At 43.1% G+C, this 24,015-nt stretch overlaps 1 protein-coding gene across 3 annotated transcripts in view; it reads right to left on the reverse strand.

Annotated features, from left to right (window-relative positions):
• Positions 1-4,318: 4,318 nt before the first annotated feature.
• Positions 4,319-24,015, reverse strand: part of RANBP10 (RAN binding protein 10) — a 50,542-nt gene continuing 30,845 nt past the window's right edge. For 2 of the 3 annotated variants that reach the window (XM_035120169.3, XM_035120171.3), the window contains 9 exons: positions 22,046-22,230; positions 20,397-20,509; positions 16,662-16,770; positions 14,743-14,891; positions 12,981-13,176; positions 12,500-12,624; positions 11,578-11,723; positions 10,296-10,407; positions 4,319-9,402 (listed from right to left, as the gene is read on the reverse strand). In XM_035120169.3, coding sequence (XP_034976060.2) covers positions 9,272-9,402; positions 10,296-10,407; positions 11,578-11,723; positions 12,500-12,624; positions 12,981-13,176; positions 14,743-14,891; positions 16,662-16,770; positions 20,397-20,509; positions 22,046-22,230 — 1,266 coding nt within the window. In that variant the 3' untranslated portion in view covers positions 4,319-9,271. The remainder of the gene's footprint in view (positions 9,403-10,295; positions 10,408-11,577; positions 11,724-12,499; positions 12,625-12,980; positions 13,177-14,742; positions 14,892-16,661; positions 16,771-20,396; positions 20,510-22,045; positions 22,231-24,015) is intronic. The other variant, XM_035120170.3, reaches the window with a different exon arrangement.

Raw genomic sequence — 24,015 nt, forward strand, 5'->3', positions numbered from 1 at the left:
GATGTTAGAAAATTTAGAAAACAGGTAAGGGAGATGCTCCTAATTGCTCTACTACTTAGGGTGGCAGCTAACACACCCCAACAGGAGAGGGAGAACTACTCCTGAAGAATGGAGTCTATTGAGAACACATGGACACTTTCAGGTGAACCATTTATTTTTATTTTTTCCTAATAATAATAAGGAATAGTAAATGATAGAAATAATGTCATTTGTATACCACAGAAAGCACAATAAATTTGCAGTAATATCTGCAACCTGTGGTTCATTATTAGTGGTCAACTTGTAAGTTCATGGTTTGTGAGTTGGTGTAAATCAGGGGTAGGCAACCTAAGGCCCGTGGGCCGGATGCGGCCCAATCACCTTCTCAAACCTGCCTGCAGACGGTTCAAGAATCAGCATGTTTTTACATGAGTAGAATGTGTCATTTTATTTAAAATGCATCTCTGGGTTATTTGTGGGGCATAGGAATTCGTTCATATTTCCCCCCAAAATATAGTCCGGCCCACCACAAGGTCTGATGTACAGTGGACCAGCCCCCTGCTGAAAAAGTTTGCTGACCCCTGGTCTGTGGGATGGTGGACCGGCCCACGGCTGAAAAAGGTTGCTGACCCCTGGTGTAAATGAAAACAAAGGGGAAAACAGGATAGAGCAGAATTAACAGATAACATTGCATAGCTAGATACCTAATCAGGAGCCCTTGTGGTTGTGCTTAGATTAAGTTTGAGTAATAAGTCATTTTACCTCTTATGCTACCAATGGAACAAAAAAAGTGTTTGCATATTGATGAACGTGGGTGGAGGGTCAAAATGAATATAATAATTTATGTTTAAATTTAAATGTAAATCAACCAGATTGAGCCAAATGCTGTTGGAGGGGTTGTTCATTTTCTGCAGTACTGGCATATGCTATGAAATTTAACTGCATCAGGGTAATAATAATAATATTATAATAATTTATTATTTATACCCCACCCATCTGGCTGGGTTTCCCCAGCCACTCTGGGAAAACTTCAACAGAAAAATAGAATAAAATAATCTATTAAACATTAAAAGCCTCCCTAAACAGGGCTGCCTTCAGATGTCTTCTAAAAATCTGGTAGCTGTTTTTCTCTTTAACATCTGATGGGAGGGCGTTCCACAGGGCGGGCGCAACTACCGAAAAGGCCCTCTGCCTGGTTCCCTGCAACTTGGCTTCTCGCAACGAGGGAACCGCCAGAAGGCTCTCGGCGCTGGACCTCAGTGTCCAGGCAGAACGATGGGGGTGGAGACGCTCCTTCAGGTATACTGGACTGAGGCCATCTAGGGCTGTAAAGGTCAGCACCAACACTTTGAACTGTGCTCGGAAACGTACTGGGAGCCAATGTACCAGTAGATCTTTCAAGACCGGTGTTATGTGGTCTCGGCGGCCGCTCCCAGTCACCAGTCTAGCTGCCACATTCTGGATTAGTTGTAGTTTCCGGGTCACCTTCAAAGGTAGCCCCACGTAGAGCGCATTGCAGTAGTCCAAGCGGGAGATAACTAGAGCATGCCATATTACTTGATTTACTGGTGTAATGCACCCAATTTGAATTGAAAGGATGTATATACTTACCACAGCAGAAGGCTGCACCTGTAAGGCAGTGTTATATACGGTAGCTGATATATTTTACATGAAATGACTAGAACTGAGAGATGCAGCCTGGGGGGGGGGGGTTTGCTCAGGTTGTTACCTATTACCTTGCAGGATTTGGTTTTTCTTATATATTTATACACCGTGCTTTTTTTCTTTAAAAAAAAAGTTTAGGGGTACTCTCATTTTCCTACTCGCATTGAAATACTGCCCTTCAATGAAACCAAACTTAGATTCACAAAATGTTTAGGGGTATGGGTACCTCTGCATCGCCCCAGAAAAAAAGCATTGTTTATACCTAAAGCAAGCATTTCAAGTCCCTCATGTGTTCTCATCTACAGGAAACAGTTCGGCTCTGTTGCCTCTGGAACTTCACATTAAGATGTTATTATTCTATACAGTGGTGCCTCGCTTAACAAACGCCCCGTAAGACAAAATTTTCGCTTAAAGAAATGATTTTTCTAGCAGAGGTTGACTCGCTAGACAAATTCGTTTTACGAAAAATTCGTCTAGCGAATCGCGGTTTCCCATAGGAATGCATTGAAATTCAATTAATGCGTTCCTATGGGCAATTTTTTTTAAAAAAAATTTCAATGCATTCCTATGGGATTCGCTAGACAAATTTTTCGTTATAAGAATAGACCCGTGGAACGAATTAAATTCGTCTAGTGAGGCACCACTGTAGTTATATTCTACCCTCATGCTTTTCAAGTTTATGTCTCTCCCCCGCCCTTCACTGTGACCTTAGAGGAATGAAGGCTATACTGTACAGTGGTACCTCAGTTTATGAACACAATTGGTTCCGGAAGTCTGTTCATAAACTGAAGCGTTCATAAACTGAAGCGAACTTTCCCATTGAAAGTAATGGAAAGTGGATTAATCCGTTCCAGACGGTCCGCGGAGTAACCGTTCATAAACTGAAGCGAACTTTCCCATTGAAAGTAATGGAAAGTGGATTAATCCGTTCCAGACGGGTACTTAAACTGAAGCGTTCATAAACTGAAACATGGGTGTAATTGGTTCCGGAAGTCTGTTCATAAACTGAAGCGTTCATAAACTGAAGCGAACTTTCCCATTAAAAGTAATGGAAAGTGAATTAATCCGTTCCAGATGGGTTCGCGGCGTTCATAAACCGAAAATTCATAAACCGAGGTGTTCATAAACCGAGGTTCCACTGTATAGACAAAGAGTATAAATAAATGTGCCTCTCATCACACTGTAATTTGGAGCACTGTCGGCAGCCAGGCAAACAGCAGTGTGATAATCTCTTACATTTTAATTATATAGTAAGAAGATATGGACCCTAATTCTTACACAGCACATTTGCCATCCTTTGCCGAACTAACAACCTGCTTATTAAAAGGGGTGGGACTTCTTAATTCCAGCAAATTCTAGTGAAAACTCAAGACAGCATGGAACAAATTCTTTGCTGCTTGTTCTCAGACATTTGAGAGCAATGGGAGTTTTGTGTGACATAGTCAAATATGCCAGAGTGTTCTTCAACAGTAAATGAAAATAGGACATACAGTGGTGCCTCGCTTAACGAATGCCCTGCTTAACGAAATTTCCGCTTAACAAAAGGATTTTTCGAGCGGAGCTTGCCTCGCTAGACGAATTCGTTTTACGAAAAATTCGTCTAGCGAATCGCGGTTTCCCATAGGAATGCATTGAAATTCAATTAATGCGTTCCTATGGCCAAAAAAAAAATCCAAAAAACCCCCAATGCATTCCTATGGGATTCGCTAGACAAATTTTTCGCTATAAGAAAAGACCCGTGGAATGAATTAATTTCGTCTAGCGAGGCACCACTGTATAGATATTTATTGAAGGTACGGAGAAGGCTTTGAGATTTATCAGTGAATGTCAACTTCACTCTTGGCATTAAAAATTATGGTAGACATTTAACATTCACCTGATTTGGCAATAGACATCACCCAAAGACTTAAGACCCTTGATAGTCAATGTATGCAAGTTATAATCTTCCTTTGTCTAACGGGAATCCTTCATGGCATGAGCTTATCTGGATAAAGCCTACATTTCCAATCCAACCTTTTTGGGGTCTGTGGACACATTTGAAAATAGAGTTGTGTATTGGGCACCACACACACACTGCAAACAAGCACTTACCACAACCCAATGCTTCTTTCAAGCCTAATTTCAGCAGGGAAAGCCTCTGTGGATGAACATGCACTTGTGAGCAACCACTGCTCTAACCTATGAAATGTTATTCATTCTTGTAGGTACTGCCTACCTAAAGCTTGTCATCGCCCAATTTCATAATGATGTAATAGCTGGATAAATACAAGATCACAGTGGCCTATTGTAAATATTTAAGGTGTGGGGAAGCACACAATGAAATGTGCTTTTTAATATTTACAATCCTGCACAATGTACAAACTAATGTTGTGGCGCACGGAGTATGGACACAAATGTAAATGTGTGCACATGCGCAAACACACATAGAGGAAGCTGTATTGTATCATGTCAGACAACTGATTCACCATCTAGATCAGTATTGTCTATGCTGACCAGCTGTGAGTCTCCAGAATTTCCAATAGGAGTGCTTTGCAATGATACCTGTAGCCTGCATCTAGGACCTTCTACATAGAAAGCATGTGCCCTTTCACTGAGCTGTGGCCCTTCCCCAAGCAGACAACATACACAAACAGTACCAGAATGAAGCACAGGAGTGACACAGGACACCGGCAGGTGCACATGGATGTATATTTTAATAAAAATAATTCTGTCAAAATACAACAGAATGTGGGTTTTTTAAAACCATATTTCCAGTAAAACCCCCCCCCCCAAATATTATTTTTATTCAGTTAAAATTTCCTTCCCTTGGAAGGTTTCATGCTAGCGTTGGATAACTGAACTCACAAATACTAAGCAGAGACTGAACCAATGTGCACAGCTTGGTAGGATGTCCACTGAGTCAATGTCCTCAATGAAGAGAAAGAACTCCAAGTGATGATGGGAGCCTGATGGAGCTGAGGTTCAGCTCAGCCTGTTTTATTTGGTGATTGGGATTTTTGTTGTTGTTGTACAGTCGATGATGCTATAAAAAAGTTAACAAAAAAAGTGTCCTGACATTCCATGCTAGAGCTGGTACCTGAGTTTTGAACAACTGGAAAAGGTAGGGGTAGGGTGGGAGATCATTGAATTAAAATAAGCACTTCACTGGGTAGGGTTTTGTTTTGTTTTTGTCCTAGCTTGACATCCAAGTTGCAATCCAGTCACACTCTGCCACCCACTTCACGTTGCCGTCAGCAGATTCAAGATGAGCACACAGACACCCCAAAATTAAAAATGCAAAAAACAACCCATAGTTTTAAACCTTAATGTTTCCTTGTAGTAAATGCCAACCTTTTCTTTTCAATATGCTTCAGAGTACTTCCCCAAGCAGTGTGGCCCCACCATACAAAAGCTACTTAGTTGTATGAGAGTCCTACTCAGCAACTAATTTTGCCTGAAGGTTGAGACGGGAAGTGTGGTGCACATGCCTCTATTGCCATGTCAACAACAATTTCCACACCACCCTTTTTGCTCCATTTCCTCCCTTATTTAAAAAACAGGTTTGGCAACTAGCATCCAGGCGACCAGTTTTGGCCAACAGATCACCAACTGGTAGGCCCGGCGCTTGAAACCTGCCACTAATTTAGAACAAAGAATTTCTCGAGTAAGTTACGAAGTATATATGGAAGATGAATAAGAGCAGCATGGGCCTGATGAAGGGATGGGTGTTTGGGTGCTGTTGGGAGGCATGCTACCCCACCTGTGGTTAAAATGATTGATCTAGGGAAGCATCAGAAACATGTACCTTACTGAATCTCTAGTGCCACCTGCCGTGTTACAAAAGGCCTACAGAACCAAAGCTCAATGGTCTGGTAATCTCATCCTGCAAGACAGATAGCTTGTCCAAAAGATAGATGTTAATCTAAAAGCAAAATCACTCTTTTTTTTGCACAAAAGGAACTGTTTGGGGTCAGAGTGAATTAGTAGAGAGTGTACCACATCTACATTCTTGGACTGGGGTGGCTAATCTGTGGCCCTCTTTTTTATAGAACCATATCCCCACTTGTCTTATATCTCCTGCTCCTAATAGGAGATCAGATATAACACTCCTTATATGTGGAAATTCTCATGTGTACAGTGTTAAGAGCTTCTATAGTATGGGGATCGGCATTCTTCAGCATAGTATTTCAAAGAATGGTTTGAAACAGCTGTAGACTAGAGAGACTACCGTATTTTACTGCCAGATTGAAGAGCAATCAGCAGTGACACTGTTGGATTCTAGACACAACTTAAGAGACTTGCAATCTCTATCCCATCTATATGGCAAATGCCCTGGAAGGGGAGACTGTTGTAAATTCTGCAATTTCAACCCAAAGCCTAGACAGATATCACCTATGCATGCTATTTCTTGTTGCTCTTGATCATAATGGCTCTGATGACCACCTACTAAAAAAATGAAGATTCTGTATCCAAAGTGGAGTATTCATAGTTAGCTGCTCTGAAAAGAGAATACTATTTCATCAATATGAATATGAACACATCTGGGAAGGTTTTGTTTCACAAATTCCATAGTGTTTTTGATTGAATTAATTTTATAACCTCTAAAGTACATTTATACTGTCTGTTAATTTAAGAACAATTGTTATAGGCTTTGATACCAACAGCCACATTTTGCCTACACACTCCAGGAGTTTCTGGGTCTAAACAGCAGTTGTACCACAAGGAAACTCTTGAGCTGAGTTGGCTGGTACTGAAAGTCTTCCTCAAGTGCGACATAGAGTACCTCCAATGTCTACAGGATTTCAAGCTTTCATGCATTATCAAAGCAGATTGCTTTAGATCAAAAGCATGTTACCCACCATAAATGTGGGTAACTTGTTTCTGAGAAAATATTCAAAGCAACTCTGTAAAAAGGAATGTTATGGAGGCAGGGGATCACTGGTTAAAGACTCATCCAAAATAGGTAAAATTTAAAAATTAAATGTTAAGAGCTACATACAGCAATAGCAGCCGGTTGATAGGTTGCTGGTGCAGAAAATGAGATTGGAGATATGAAGATGTCAGTTTTCACACCAAGACACAATTAGGGATGGATTTTAAAATCCGTGTTTTAAACAGGATTTGCTTATTGATGTGTAAGCTAGCACTGAGCACTCTTTAAAAAAAGATCTAAGACAGGATAGAATTGTTAAAACAACACTACACATTTGAGTATCGTGTTGACCAGTTATTGATGGCAGCTGGCAAAAAAGGATAATGCTTTCCTTTATTCAATGCAGCCAAGATGATATTTTGCTTTGATCTAACCTGTGCAAGAGAGCAATCATAGCCAGTTATGTAACACTATCAGTCCAGGGGCAGGGGGGATTGAATTTGAAACTGTGTCTTCCACAGGCATCTCTTTAATTTTAAAGTGTTTCTGTATTCTCTCAGTAATAGTCAGCCCAGCAGAACAAGGGATAAAAACAGTGTGTTTACTTCCACCACCACTACTTTACACACAAACACATGAAAATAGAGGTGGTCTACAACTGATGAGCACTGTGTAGGATCATTCCCATTACAGGTACAGGTCACATTCTTGAATGTGATGCTTATTCTGTATGCTCCAAGTCTACTGCACATATGTGTGTTATTCACCATGATACCTGCAAGCCCCAAACTAAACTGCCAGCTTCTTTTTAATGTAGGCATAGATAAACTCCAGCCCTCCAGATGTTTGGGACTACAATTCCCATCATCCCTGATCACTCGTCCTGTTAGCTAGGGATGGTGGGAATTGTAGTCCAAAACATCTGGAGGGCCAGTTTGCCTATGCCTGTTCTAATGTGACCATTGTTCTTCACCTCAAGGGGCACACTTCTTATTTAGCACATTCCCCGTAAGCTTCTGCAATACTGAAAAACCACTTGAGCTAAATGTCTTGCTTGTTGATTTTATAGGAGTCACTTTTCCCATCAGAAATGTATATTAAAAGCTAGACAAGATGTTGAAATATGCCAGCAAGCAAACAATTCTGAAGTTGCATAATCCATACTATAATCTGGCAAAATTGCTTTTTGTAGTGCGCCTCTCTTGATATACTGTACATATATACACCCTCATATAAATTAGGCTGGCACCTGAGTTTTTCACCCATTATGCCTAGCAACATTTTGCAAGGATTTCTGCAATACTCTGGTTTAGAAGTGTCTGTCCTTTTTTTTTAATGGCTACCCCTTGGAGTAAAAACTGTACACCTTTTTTAAAAGGAAAAACTAAATATTGGCTTCTATCCTCAATTTCACATTTTCGTTTGTGGCTGATCAGTTGTCATTCAAGCATCTGACGGAATTCAAGTTCAGTGTGGAGCAAAGAGCCACAGGTAAAGAGGGAGGTGTGATCTGATCTACCTGAGCCCCAAACCTGGACTGGGAGCTTGTCAACTATGAATGACCCCCAAACACAGGGGGGGGGGCGTGCAACTGTATAAAAAAGCAGACAGCAGTCCAAGTGAAAACTCCTAGGAGAGTCTCCAGCTCAAATAGAAAAGGCTGGAGTGACACACATTTCCCAGTTTCCACATCATGTGACAGTATTCCATTTAAAAGACAGGTAAAGTCATTCTGCCTTCAACATCTCTATGGGACAAGTCCCATTTGTTAGATGCTAGCTGCCACCTAAATGCCCATATTGGATTAAATGTGCTAATCAAACGGCATTGGGCCTAGGATCCCTTCCTCTAATGCATGGGTAGTTAAGATGATGCTTTCCAGATGTTGTTAAGACTACAGATCCCACAATCCCTGACCACTGATCATGTTAGCTGGGGCTGATGGGAACTGGAGTCCAACATCTGGAGGTCATCATCTTAGCTGCCTGTGTTATAATGTTGGATGTGTTTAGTCAAGACATTGTTCCTGCTCTCAACCATGTTTAAGGGGATGGGTATGCTCGGTTAAGACCATCACCATCTGTCTCAGAGTATCAGGCCATTTTACTAGAAGATGAGACCAAGATACTGCACACCTTTCATTCTCATTCTCAGCTTTTCTCCATAGAAATTCCAATGGCCACCTATCAGTTCTTGAACTTGAATATCACATGGCAAAAGAGAGACAAACGAGCCTTTCTGCTCAGGCAGTAGAGATGTGGTGGCACAGGTTGGTCTCCGGTCAAAACACGAAGCCTCTTGCCTTTAAGGGGACTAGCACTAGAGAACAACACTGCCCTGGTGACATGCGTGCCGGCAGTTTCCCCTCGTGAAAATAAAAGCAGGCCATCACCAACAGATACACTTTTATCTCTAAATTAGTAGAAACCAGCTCAGCACAAACTCTCCAGATATAAATACTGGTGGCTCAGTCAGAAAATAAAATAAAATAAAATCCTAAAGTAGGAAAGGCGCTACATCAGAATGACCAGTGAAAATACTGAGTGCTGCAATGGCTGCAGGGCAGAGCAGGCTGTGGTGGTGATGACGACAGGGGGGGGGGAAGGCCCTGCCAGCAGTTTCCAAGGTGAAAAATGAAGGCATCACAAGGATTCCCCCTCAGTCAGCAATGTGTCCTTCTGCTGGGCAGCTTGCCCTTGGGGGCAGTGGGGAAATGCGAGGCAGGGGGAAGTGATGGTGGCAGCACTGGAGGGGTCACTCTGTCTCACTCAGTGGCTAGTGCAAATAGTCATCCACTCTGGCGAAAGAGCAGGAGCCCAAGCCCACGCGGGCCATGAGCCGCAAGCACTCCGAGGCCTGGCCCAGGGCAAGCAGCAGTGGGGGCTGCTTTGGCAGGTTCTGAGACTCTGCAGAAAGAGAAAGAGGGCATTGTGACAATGAGGCGATGCACAAAGAGCATGTCATTGATAAAAGCTACTTTACTCCAAACCCCCCACCCCACCCCAAAGCTGCAAGAAGGCTCTTCCCCGTAGAGGACTGAAAAGCACAGAAGAGGAGTGGGGGTCCCTCTAGTTGTCAATGGGCTCCAAACCCCCACCAGCCCCAACCAGCACGGCCAGTGGTCAGAAGTGATGGGAGCTGTAGTCCAGCAACATCTGGAGGGACATAGGCTCTGGAATGCATGAAGGGAAAGATCCATGAATCTGGCCCAAGTTCAGCAATGTTGCAGCCCACTGGTTTCAATATGAAAATTATACACAGGCATAGCTTTATTTCATGGTAAGCAGTGAGACCGACGAAAGCTCAGCATCTGTTGGACCAGGCCTTCAAGTTTTATCGAGGTTTCCCAAATTCATTACATATGTTACCACATTACTCTATATGATAACCCTGTAAGGCAGATTAGTGGCATTGTGCCCTCTTTACAGAAAGGGTGGCTAAAGCTCAAGCTACCTACTGAATTCATGGGTGAGGTGAGATTTTGCAAGTCTGCTCCCCACTCCAGCTTTCACCTCTGTGATGATAAATATGTGTGCAGCAAAAGCACACACGGTGGCTATGGATTCGCTCAGCAGTCCTTAAAACTATGGCAGCGGCTTAACACTATATATTTCAGGAGGTCTTCATGGAACATTGGGAAATCTAAGTGAAATGTTGGGGGAAATTAAAGAACACTGCAGTGATTTTGCAAGGTAAGCAATAATTCTGCCAGCTTCCCTCCAGCATCAGTAGCCTCACTGCAGAAACAGGTGCATGCAGAAGAGAAAGGTCTGAGCTACCTCACCGTTCGTCACCTTACCCAATATAGCGCTATTGAGTGCAGCACACACGGGTTCCCGCTGGATTGGATCTAGCTGCTGGCCAACGGGACAGTTCCATGGATCAGAGTAGGCCAGCAAGCTGAACGCATCCTGAGTGAAAGAAGAGAGGCTTGAACAACACATACAACACATACACAAAACACCAGGATTCTCTAAGTATTGGAATGGGCCACCAGAAATTACTGAGTCTCTTCAAATTGAGACTAGAGAACACATACTCAGTATGTCACATGAACTCATTGCTCTGCTTGGGAGAAAGTGGATCTAAAGAAATTGCAGGGAAATGATTATATGGATTCCCAACATGTTTTAAAATACTGAACTAAATAGTTTTTAACCCAAAGAGGACAAAGAACAGTTTGTCCTGTTGCTATTTAGCTACTATTCTTGGTCCAATCAAGATATGCAATGGCTCAGTTCAGGCAGTATGAAAAACCAAGCTTAAGGAATCCCATCTCATGTGACAAACTGCAGTTATGGCTACTGCACCATGGATGCAGGCGCAAAGATAAAGCTAAGTGATGAGTATACAGAAATGAAAGCAGGCAAGTGACGCTAATCTATGTCTTTGCCTGTTCTATCTCTGAAAGCCTGAATGATGGTTTGGGTTATGAACTATGATAAGTGCAAACCAAGGTGACTTTTCTGAAAAACGGGAGGGCAAAGAATGTCCTTCTTGTGCAACCCTTTCACCTGACGTGAAACAGAGGGCTCCAGGGATTCCTTGGCAGTGGTATCTCATCTGTGGAACTCTTTTACTAGCTATTTCTTGGTAGCAAATCTAGAACCCTTAGGTGTCAGGGTCAACACAGTACTATTTTCCTTGGGTTTTAAAACAGTTTTAAGTGACCAATTGGGTGTTGATGGTTTTATTAGTTGTTTAAACTCCTCCTGCGACACTGCTCTATTGCCTTTTATTTTTACTTTTTATTTCGGGGCCATAGCAAGAGTGGTAGAACACCTGTTTTGCATGCAGAAAGTCCCAAATTCAACCCCTGGAATCTCCCAGTAGGGCTGGGAATGTCCTCTGCCTGAAAACCTGGAGAGCTGGTGCCAGTCAGTATAGACTGAGCTGAATGGAGTAAAGGTCTGACTCACTATAAGGCAGCTTCCTATTATACTGCTTTTATTTTTTATTGCAAGCAACCACCATGGCAATTTTATATTGAAAGGTGAAATGGGGATATTTTGAATGAATGAATGAATGGTTTCAAGTTCTGGGTCATGAATGTGAATGGGGTTCTCAGCCCCATGGCACACCTGCAACATTTTTTTATGTGTCGTATTCTTCCCATGCTCTCTGCACAGCTGCTCGCTCAGGCTCTGCAGCTCCCGCCCAAACTGGATCATCCGCTCGGTGGCGGCGTGGTTCCCTCCACAGAGCTGCCTCTGAGGACAGCCATCTTCTAGAGCAAAGGAAAGAAGAAGGGAAGGGAAAGTGAAAATAAGGGAAGGGCTGGAGCACCAAAGCAATCACCTTCCTCCATCTCTGCCTCCCAAAAAGCCAATTAGTTCAATTCCAATGAGGTCAATAGCAGAAGGGTCAGGGGAGTCCCACCACTAGAAGCGTGGGCAAAAGTCTTTTGGGGCTGCCAAGTTTCCAGCATTAGCTACCTCCAAAAACATGAAGCGTAAAATGGTTAAGACTGGACCAAAATCCAAAAGCACATGTGAAGTGCAGCTCTAAGTGTAAGATAAACAAAAGAAAGAAATGTTTGCTTGGATTTACACGCCTGGCTACTGGTTTAAAAACAGAAATTACAGTATAGCTTTTAAGTGACATATAACAGGACAATGAAATGTTGAGGTTAATATTCAGGTACTAATAAAAATGCAGACATTTTAAACAGTTGCATTGTTCTAGTTTTGCAGCAGGCAGTTGGTAAATCTCTGGCATTTAGTTTTAAAATGCTATCCATTGGCAGCTATAAATTATATTGGCACTTCAGTCTTGGTGCAAGAAAATTACCTCATCATTTTCAAAATTTTACTGTTTGATATTCTAATGATCTAACTCATTTTAGAAACTTTTTTTTTTTTGCATCCCATGCCCTGTCTGGGGGTTTCTGGACTGGAAGAGGCACCCCAAGTAGCAGTTTCTTTAGGGAACATCACCCACTCTTGCTAAGCTGAGTGTTCCCTGGAAAAGAGATGAGAAGATGCTTTCCACACTGAACCCTACCCATGCTGGAATCATCTGTCTGCAGAATCTCTTCATGTTTGTAAGTGCCATTCATTATCCTTGTAGCAGAATTCTCCAAGACTCCATTGGGGTAGTGCTCTGCCTCCATCTCCATCTCACTGTCACTGTGCAAAAAAAGGAGGATCTTAGAAAGCAAAGGAGTCTTCCTGGGGGGAATGAGAGGAATAGCTAACAGGAAAGACAGCACCAGTGAGGATCAAAGCACACTGCAGATCAACAGAAGTTCTTGGTGAATTTTCAGACTGAAATCATAAAATTTATATACTTGCTGCGATTAACACGTGTCAAATTATATTGAAAGGGAATTCAACTGGGTCTGAAAAATGGATTTGTGTGTGTGTGTCTGCTGCTTGTGCATTTGCAAATGCCTGGGCGTAAGAAGCAGGACGCTATATCAGTTTCCACTCTGTTACAGCTGCCTGCTACACACTTCTCACTAGAAAGAGCGTTTCCGTGCTACCTGGTCTCTTGGTTGCTGGTGCTGCTATGCTGCTGGGACTTGGTGGAATCTGTGGAGTTAGACTCTGAGTAGTTCACCGATGAAGGGGATGACGAGGAAGAGGATGATGACGACGAGCTCAGTGCTGGATATTTACAGTGGCTCTGTTTGTTTTTTATGGAAGTTACTCCATTGCTACAGCTTGGGCTGTCCGCTCCTGAAACAGAAGGAAAAGAATGAGGACTGGTACCCCTGCTATGTTTTAATGTTGCGAGGGGATCTGGATAAACCCACTTTAATGTCCACCTTAGACTACTTAATCCCTATTTCTGATGCAGCTAACCACAAGCAGCAAGACCTTGGTCTGATCTAATGCTTACTCAAAGCTGAAAACCACACACTACAATACATCTTATTGAAATGTGCACAGAACACACATATCCAGGCAAAGGCAAGTGGCCAAGTACTTGCTATCAGTAGACAGGCACTGGCAAGATAAAACAGTATGAGGAATGTGCCTAAGCAAGATGGATATTAATTAATGCAATGGTTATGTGACAAGGACATCCCTATCGGACAAAACCTCTAAAGACAAGCACCTTAAGGAGCAATTCTGTGGTCCTTGAGACAGCATTGCAAGGCCAGAGGATTTACACCTCTCTCTCACCCCACCCATGGATCTGCCATTTACTTACATTTCTGTGTGTGGGTTCTGATCAAGACTGTGGTGCTGGGAGGAGATTACACTACCCTCTCTCTTCCTGCTATCTTCCTTATTAGGAAAACACTTAAGAGACAATTATTCTTGGAAGTGGAAGGAGTTTTAAAATGGGCAAATGGCACAAGAGGAAAAGGTTGGCCCCAGCCCCCGTCCTATAGTGTTGTGGCCCTGATCTAACTGAATGCCTGTTTCCCCTGGTGACTTTTGTTAAGTTTTAAATTAGACAGGATATCCAGTTACAAGTCAAGGTCTTTTCTAGCTTGGCCTTCCATGTAGGCTTACAGAACCTACAGTGGGGAAGGGCCATAGCTCTGCATGCAGAAGATCCCAGATTTCATCCTTGGTCTCTCCAGGTAGGGTTTGAGAGAATCCCTGCCTGAGCCCCTGTAGAGCCACAGCCTGTCAACATGGACAGTACTGAGCTACGTAGATGGACCAGTGGTCTGACTTGGTATAAGGCAGCTCCCTATGTTCTTATGTACAGACAGGGCACTGAATGAACACAGTGGTAAGGCCTATAGGACAGTACTGTACTTCTCCACACCCTCCTGAGTTTTGGCTCTTCTCTCACACTACAGGAAGAGAATTCCGAACAAGTGAGGTGAGGTGTGAACACACCAATAATTCTCCCCAAACATCTGAAGTGCTTCATTATGGGTGCACACTGTGTAATAAGTACCCTTGGGCAGGGAGATGGAAAAGTACTAAAAGGGTTAGTTAGGGTTCGTTTGCAAAATGCCTGAATGCGGCTAGAGTGCTCTGTAGAAGAAAGCCAAGTACAGTGGAACCTCTACTTACCGCCATAATCCGTTCCAGCGGCCCGTCCTTTAGGTGAAACGGGTTGCTGGTAGAAGCGCCGTTGTGCGCATGTGCAGACAGCGGCACCCACTTCTGCGTGTGCACAAATGGCAGAAGCCGCTTCTGCACATGCACAAATTGCAGCAAACCCGGTATTTACTTCCGGGTCTGCCGCGGTCACGACTTGGATCGGGCCCAAGTAGAGGCAGTCATAAGTAGAGGTTCTACTATAACTGATTACCCAGCAGAGAAATCAATACTTACCAGTGCTGTGAATGTGCAAATTGTTAGAGCCGTGCCTTGGACTTAGGTTGGGGGAATCAGGGTAGCTGTCCTGGGATTTGGGGCTGCGGGCACTGAAACAACGTACTTCACTGTCTGTTCCATTCACCATCTCCACAAACTGCCGGCACCTGTGTACAAGGAGAGGGGAAGAGAAAGAATTGAAACACAAAATGCCAGAGCAATGGATACTGTGCAATGGTTCATGAGAAGCATACAAGCATTTTCGCACACTTTAGTAGCTGCAGCCTAGAACAAACAAGGATCCTTAGAAACACCCAAAACAGAAAATCAGCATTCTAGTGTCAAAAGCAAATTTTTCTGCTAGAGATGTCACCCACAAGATGATGCATGAATTTAATGTTCCATTCAAAAGCCCAGTAGAATCATAGAGTTGGAAGAGACCACGAGGGCCATCCAGTCCAACCCCCTGCCAAGCAGGAAACACCATCAAAGCATTCTTGACATATGCCTGTCAAGCCTCTGCTTAAAGACCTCCAAAGAAGGAGACTCCACCACACTCCTTGGTAGCAAATTCCACTGCCGAACAGCTCTTACTGTCAGGAAGTTCTTCCTAATGTTTAGGTGGAATCTTCTTTCTTGTAGTTTGAATCCATTGCTCCGTGTCCAGTTCTCTGGAGCAGCAGAAATCAACCTTTCTCCCTCCTCTATATGACATCCTATTTGAACATGGCTATCATATCACCCCTTAACCTTCTCTTCTCCAGGCTAAACATACCCAGCTCCCTAAGCCGTTCCTCATAAGGCATCATTTCCAGGCCTTTGACCATTTTGGTTGCCCTCTTCTGGACTCGTTCCAGCTTGTCAGTATCCTTCTTGAACTGTGGTGCCCAGAACTGGACACAGTACTCCAGGTGAGGTCTGACCAGAGCAGAATACAGTGGTACTATTTCTTCCCTTGATCTAGATGCTATACTCCTATTGATGCAGCCCAGAATTGCATTGGCTTTTTTAGCTGCTGCATCACACCGTTGACTCATGTCAAGTTTGTGGTCTACCAAGACTCCTAGATCCTTTTCACATGTACTGCTCTCAAGCCAGGTGTCTCCCATCCTGTATTTGTGCCTTTCAATTTTTTTTGCCCAAGCGTAGTACTTTACATTTCTCCTTGTTAAAATTCATCTTGTTTGCTCTGGCCCAGTTGTCTAATCTGTTGTCATTTTGAAGTGTGTTAAGAGTAAAAAAAGCTGAGCCTCTGTGAAAGTGTTACAGGTTCAGACCACTACTTAGTATGACCAACTAGATCCAGTGTGGGGAACCTTTGGCTCTCCAGATGTTGATGAACTACAACATCAACATGATCTACCTGTACTAAATTATTAGAACAAGGGTGGTCTTAAATTGCCATTGTACAGCAATTTAAAATGTTAGGTGCTTTATGAGTGCTAATAACGAAAGCAAGCAATTCAGGTCTGCATGCCGGTTTTGAAGTACAGAGAAGGACAAGGAACAATACCATGGAGGAAAATGGTGCCATTACAAATAATGTCAACAGAGAGAGATGTTTAAAGCATCATTCTATAGGTAAAGCAACCTTTCGCTGGATGATTTACCACCCCCAGCTCTTCTGGCATAAGTTGGAATGTGGCTCAAGCCTGCTACCCTAACCAATGGGGTCACCTTTTCAGCACTACACATCACTTATTTTTCCTTCATTTAATAAATTTATTAAGCACCATTCAAAGTGCAATGATCTTCTCCTGACAGCTTCTAATTGTAATAGCCAAAGTAAAAACCTGGAATGTTTGTATCATTGTAACATTAGACTCATTTTGATAGATCACAGTCAGTAGTTCCAGTATAAACCTCTGTCTTCTTATGTTCTTATGTTCATCACATTGCAGGTCTTACCATACTTGAAAGGATTTGGATGTACTCACTTTAACATAAAAAGGAGATTAGGATTGTGCTCTAGGAGTCCTGGGTATAGCTGTTGTGTGGCTTCAATGGCTTCCCCCACTCTTCCTGCCAAGACCAGCTTCTGTATTCCTGTAGATGAAAGCAGAATCACTGGGATGGAACAATAAGATTGCCTATAATGATAGGCGGCATATAATCCCATAAACAGACAGGCAATAAAAACTTTATCTGCTAGATGTCTTACCTAGGTGGATATTTCTCCCAGTTGTGAGCACATCAGGAAAGAGTGTGCATGGAATACACAGAAGAGCAGCAAGACAGGCAACACTAACTGTTTTAGACCTAGTGGCTGTACTGGAATTGCTATCACTCATTTGAGCCCCTGCCCCCAAAGAGGAAGTTTATGACTGACCTATAAAGCAATCATTAGGTTAAAAGGAGGTCTCTTTAGTAAAGGAGATGGGACTATACTCTTATAAAGAGGCCCTATTTCCTGGAATCAATCAGCTTCCACTTCCAAGAAGTTATACGCCAAGGTGGAAAAGGGCAGGCAAACAGGGCAAGACCTCTTCAAGCACCTTGTCCTCATCCTCAAGCTGCAACAAGTGAAATTGATCTAAACACTGACTAGACAGAAGCCTAGATGCATGCTGAGTCAGGATTACACTCAGTGGCGTCTAAACATGCACATTATTGTACCCTTGAAGTGCTTAACAAACAACTCACAATGGACCACTAAGGGTGTCCATACGAGAATCCTGGGAACCAAGTCAAAGAAGGTGCTGTGCAACTTGGAATAGCTTCTAAGTGCAACTTCACAATGTTGGTAAAAATGTAGTGCTTCATGGCGGTGACTGTCATGAACTAGGCTCTATGACAAGTTACAGGCAGACTTGGTTTGAGATTTCCTTTTCTGTTCTAGCTTCATCCCACTGTTTCTTTGCCCCAACTCCTGGAATAGCAAGGAGCAGACTGGGATCTGTTCAGCTGGAGAATATGCTTAGCAGCCATTATGTCCATGCCCTGGCACATCTCCATGATTCACTAAGTTATCAAGGTGTTGCCTGGAGTGCCAGCTATGCTGACCAAAACTTCCTGAGGACTCCTTAGAATCATCAGTCTCCAGGAATGGTTCATCACAATTGGCTCTCCTGACCTGTACAAGGATAGCACTAGATTCAGGTAGGTAGCTGTGTTGGTCTGATGCAGTCAAAATAAATAAAAAATTGTCCAGTAGCACCTTAGAGACCAATTAAGTTTGTTCTGGGTATAAGCTTTCATGTGCATGCACACTTCTTCAGGTACACTGTTGGTTTTTCAGCGTATTTGAAGAAGTCTGCATGCACACGAAAGTTTATACGCAGGACAAACTTAGTTGGTCTCTAAGGTGCTACTGGACAATTTTTTAAGGATAGCACTGTCTCAGTCTAAACCGCATCACTGTAGAAACAGAATTAGTAAAGTCCCATTGCAAAAATCAGATTTAGAGCATGAACCACTACATAAAGGTCTGGGTCCATTGAGAATCTGGGCCTGCTTCAGGGTGGTCATGGTAGTCATGAAGTCCAGAACCATTTTCAACATGGTAGCATGGCGTGAATTAGCAACCTGTGTGTCCTAAACACCAGATCTGACACCACTTCCATCAGCTAAGGCAGGAGCTTGTTAGTACACAGACCCCTAAGCATCCCTAACTGGTTGCAAGCAGCTAACACCAGATACAAAATTCAGCACTGATTGAACTAGCTGCATGCAACACTTCACCCATGTTGAAACATTTCAACTGGCTTCAACATTTCAACTGGCTTCTGGTGAGCTTCCGGCAAAATGTTGGACTTTATCTGAATACCTGAAGAACATGAACCTATTTACAGTGGTACCTCGGGTTACGAACACGATCCGTTCCGCGTCGCAGTTCGTAACCCGAAAAGGTTGTAAACCGAAGCGCCATTTTGCGCATGCGCAGAGCGTGATTTTCGCGCTTTGCGCAAAGCACACACGCCGCATCTGCGCATGCGCGGAACGTACGTGCAACGAAAAATACTTCCGGGTTTGCGGAGTTCGTAACCCAAATTGTTCGCAACCCAAGGTGGTTGTAACCCAAGGTACGACTGTAATTGTAGATGATGTTCAAAGGCCTTTTTCTAGATATTCCTAACTTCAGAGGATAGATAAACGTGACCAGAAATAGGGACTTCAGTGTGATGGCACCCCAGTGGTGATATTTCTTCCCCAGAAGGTACACCTGGTGCCAATCGCAGACTATTATGTTTCAGATAAAAAGTGTTATTCTTGTCTTAAGTTTTTAACTGAACAGTAATACTGATTTATCTGCTGGTGTTACAATACGGTGGTACCTCGCAAGACGAATGCCTCTTCCAATGAAAAACTCGCAAGACGAAAGCGTCTTGTAATTTTTGGGGAGACTCGCAAGACGAATTGTTCTATGGCCGTGCTTCGCAAGATGAAGTAGCCTTGCCACCCTGTGCTCCAGAGGCTGCACGTGAACGGGAGAGTGAGCGCATAGATGGCAGGCAGGCAGGCTGTCTGTCTGTCTGGTTGGGCGCGAGGGTCCGGCTGCTGGGGAAGGAGGGAGGGAGCCTCTCCCTGGCCCTCCTCCTACTTCCCCCTCCCCGCCCGCACAGCTGCCTGGGCCTGGGCCGGGCTTAGGCAGAGAGGCAGAGGCGCTCAGCAGAGTCTTAAAACTTTCTGGAGTGGCCATGTGGCTGCTGTGGCTGCTCCTGGGCTCGGCGGGTGAGTCGGCGCCGGACGCGAGGCTGGAGGGCGAGCTGGGGGAAGGGGAAGCGAGCGCGCCGGACGCGAGGCTGGAGGGCGAGCTGGGGGAAGGGGAAGCGAGCGTGCCGGACGCGAGGCTGGAGGGCGAGCTGGGGGAAGGGGAAGCGAGGGACGGACCCTTTTTTTGCCCATAGGAACGCATTAATTAAATTTCAATGCATTCCTATGGGAAACCGCGCTTCGCAAGACAAAATTATCACAACAATATTAATTTCGTCTTGCGAGGTATCACTGTATCTTTATGCTGCTTCCTGTTGGTTTATTGATTTTATTAATTTTATTGATGTGTGAACTTTGTACCTGATAGTTGTTTACTGATGCTTTACATTACTTTATATGAAAGCTACTCTGAGAACTTGTTAAGAGGCAAAAGGAAAAAAAACCACATAGAATGATTTTATTTTTATTGTGAACCACCATGGGAGTTCTTATGGCAGAAAGATTATAGATAAATATTGCAAATAAATATTAGTAATTCAGCCACTTAGAGAAGATTGAGAGAAGAGTCTTTCATGTGTCATAAATCCTGCATGGAGTTAGAGGTGTAACTCTGCACCCAAAGCAGTGAGTTCTTTGCAAAGGACAGCCAAACCAACCTGCAAGGTTTTTTTATGTATGCATTTTTAAAAAGGAGAAATAAATAATATAGGTTTGGCAGATTAAATAAAAGAGTACCTATTTTCCTTGAGTAGGCTATCCTACTTCTAAAGCTCTCAAACCAAACTTTTGGTTTGGGAGTGGCAGGATGGGGTGAAGGGAAATGATGAGACATTGGAACACTGGCAGCCACAGAAGAGGACCCAAGGGAAGTGGTGCAGGATATTGAGGTTCTACCTAGTGACCACTTCCATTTGGCGTCTGAATATGTGGACATTGGACTGAAGTCATGCTGCAGGCAGGAAGGGCTGTCTCTCAAGTCTTCAGGGAAAGTTGTGAGGAAGTTGTAAGAATAAACTTACTTTGTCTGTTCTTTATAGAGATCTGTTCTTCCTGGATTGTACTTTCCGTCACCCTGGCAAAGGCAGTTGCTGTAGCACAGTACCCGTGATGGACCAGATAGGAAGAGACCATACTGGGGGGGAGAATACAGAAAGCAAATTGTAGAATGGGCATCTCTGTTAGCACAGAGCCATGGCAAAGCTGTAAAACAGGGGTGTCCAACAGGCCGATCATGATCTACTGGTCGATCCCCAGGAGGTTTTTGTAGACTGTGGTCGATCGCTGGCTCCTCCATCCGGCCTCGCCCCCTAGATTGCTATACCAGAAGATGGAGCTCTTGCTGCGATATTGACTGTATCATTAGTGATCTCATGTTGAGCGACTTATTATTTATTCCCCTGCCCTGATCCTTCCCCCCACCAAAATGGGATTTGCCTCCCTAAAAAAAGCTCAACACTGGTAGATCACTGCCAGTTTTTAATTGTGTTTAATTGTTGCAGTCTCTTGGAACTTGGCCATCCCTGCTGTAAAATATAACTGGGAGGATCACATTAATTTGAAGTCAGACGGTGTATCCCAGAGTTGTCCTTGGCCCTGCTTCCTACAACGAAAATGTCACACTCTTATATGTTGAAGTAAAGCATTTTGGGAAGGGAACAGAAGACACTACTCCTGTTACATTCACACACGCAGCACAGGAGTTAGGCTAGCCAAAGGGAAGAGATCAACTCCTGCTTGGGTATGAACAGTCAAACTGTTATTAAAGAGCACCCAGGAAATGCATGCATTATGGTGAAGGAAACCTACATTAATGTTGCAAACATATTTTTTTTTAGTATCACTGCATAAGATGTTCAAAATGATACTGTATTAATATAAGTGAACAGCAAGTGACCATGGACCAATTTACTGGAAATCCTATAATGAACCATTAAATACACTGCCTGTCTTACTGAGGTCTGTAGCAGTCCTTTAAGCCTATCTAATCCTTTTTGAAAGTCATTTTTATAGAACACTAATCACTGTGCTGTAAATCACTCTACAAAAATAATCAAAGGGCATTATAAAAATATGTTAAAATATATATTTATATATATTCTGGAATGTAACATGCTTCCCTCCAGGTGTTGTGGTCTCCAATTCACAACCAGTGGTCAACTGCCTGTTGATTTTGCAAAGCTTCATCCAAAAAAAAAAAAATCTGGGAAAAGGGGACACCAGATTCTCAGTCACTTCAAATTCTGTGCTCTGGAGCTCTGTGCTTCATTTCCCCTTTTCTGTCTGGGACACAAATATATAGAAGCCGTTATGCTTCTCCAAACCATCACCTTTCCCTCTTCATCTGGTTTAGTGATATGCCAGTGACTTGTCCTCAGACAGGTTAAAAAGCAACCAAGTCAGACAGTTCCTGAAAGCAGCCCTCCACTCTTGAGATTGCTACTGAAAAAGAGGTTTGTACATGTTTGTTTTTGTTTTTTAAAGATGAAACACATGTGCTGAGCAAAAAGTAAGCTCTTTGTTCCTCATTAGTATTAAGAAACAACACACAAAAATTTTCCAAAATAAAGGAAGAGGGTTGCAGGATGTACTTTATAAGCACACCACTCTATAGCAATGGATGGTCTTTAATGAAGCTTCTAAGTAAAAAGAAATTAATGCTCTCACTCACTTCTGTAGCATGGCTTGCCATTCACCTAGCCGGTCACCTATGGGAAACCGCTTAATGGTGCCCTGAATCTTTGCTCGCCACTCCCTCATGTAATCTTCGATGTCAAACACAAACGGCTGCTGCCCAAAGTTGGCATCCACTATCTCTCCGGGTGTCTGGAGCCCCACAGTGGGATATAAATTGGCCTGCCAAAAGAAGAAACCCCAGTTAAAAAATAGGGCCCTTTTCGGGAAGAAAGCTAACATACATTTTTCTTTGGGCCTCCAAGGATCAGCTGAAAACAAGCAAGGGTGCTAATCTTAGAGGAAGCTCAAATGAAGCCTCCAGATTTGGCAGATGTGACAAGCACTATTCCGAGCAATTTATAAGAAACCAAACACAATATATGAGGAACCAACTAGCAAAAACCCCCAAACCTTTATGACATAGCTATAAGGTTTTACTGAATCTTTGTGACTTCCAAGAGCAGTTTGGGAAGTGAGAGAGCAAAATTAAACACACATGGCTCCATTTCAATCCTTGCATGAGTTTGCAGATTGTAAGTTTCCCCAGGGACTTCAGTCTTCCTAAAACAGACTGTGGGAATGAAGGAAGGATCATTTGCCTTAATGACAGTCACAGAATATGTACTCATAATCTTCCAAGACTAGAATGAAAGCTACTCCAAAACCTCCATAACATTTTACCTTTGTGCTTGTAGTTACCTATGGCAAATATACTTTGTAAACATATCCTCTAAGTGCCTCTGAGAAAGGTACAAGCAATGTGTGCTGGAAGAGCTTTAACAGCACCAACAGTTTTGAGAAAGAAAGAAAAAGACAGCTTAGACAAAGCAAAGCTACTATAGAGAACTGGAAGAGAGCTTCTAGCATCTGGAGGCAAGCAATATTTCCCAGTCCAATCAAAATAGAAATCAACAATCACAGGTGAGCTTTAAATAACATAGAGGGATCAAATGGCCTTCTACCAGCAGAGGAAAAACATACCAGCAACTAAGAGAAAGCAACGTTGATTACTGTCACAAGGCCTATATACCAGATAACTACAAAACAAGGCTCTAAGAGGCTCTTAAGTAAGATACTTAACCCATACAGTGGTACCTCGGTTTTCGAACGCCATAAACCCGGAAGTAAATGCTTTGGTTTTTGAATACGCCTCAGAAGTCGAACATGCCATGTGGCTTCTGCTGAGTGCAAGATCCTGAGGCCTAGCTGTCGGCTATTGTTTGGTTTTCAAACATTTCAGAACTTGAACGGATTTCCAGAATGGATTACATTTGAAAACCGAGGTACCACTGTATCTACATTTCCTTTCCAACAAGTCATGCCAGCCAATAAATGGTGCTTTTCTAATCTATCCTGTACATTCATTCCAAATTACTCGTTTGACCTCCGTAATAACTTACACTTCACCTTCTAGTGAGCTTGTCCACATTTTTGTGGAAAGGGACATAGGAAGCCACCTTGTATACCAAGTCAGACCATTCCCCCATCTAGCTCAGTACTATCTACACTCAGTACTGAGTATCTCAGTAGCAGATCTCCAATAAGTCTTTTCCTATTTGCATGCAAACATGTGCTCTACTGCTGAGCTACGACTCTTCCCCAATATTCCCTTCTATTCCTTATCTTCATTCAGGTAACCTTGCTGTGCTGCTTTCTTTTTGCTAGCTAGAAGATCCATTTCTTGCATTCCCTTCCAGGTGCTAGTGTGGTTTAATGGTTTGAGTGTTGGACTAGGACCTGGGAGACCAGGGTTTCAATTCCCACTCAGCCATGAAGATCACTGTGTGACCTTGGGCCAGCCACGGTCTCTAGGCCTAAGCTGCCTCACAGAGTTGTTGTGAGGACAAAATGGGAAGGGAGAACCATGTACACAACCTTGAGATCCTTTGAGGAAAAGGTGATTTATAAATGTAATTTTAAAAATAAATAAATCTGAAACCCAGTACTCTTAGTGAGAAGCAATGG

Source organism: Zootoca vivipara, chromosome 6 (assembly GCF_965207765.1).
Source record: "Zootoca vivipara chromosome 6, rZooViv2.hap1.1, whole genome shotgun sequence".
Lineage (NCBI taxonomy): Eukaryota > Metazoa > Chordata > Lepidosauria > Squamata > Lacertidae > Zootoca > Zootoca vivipara.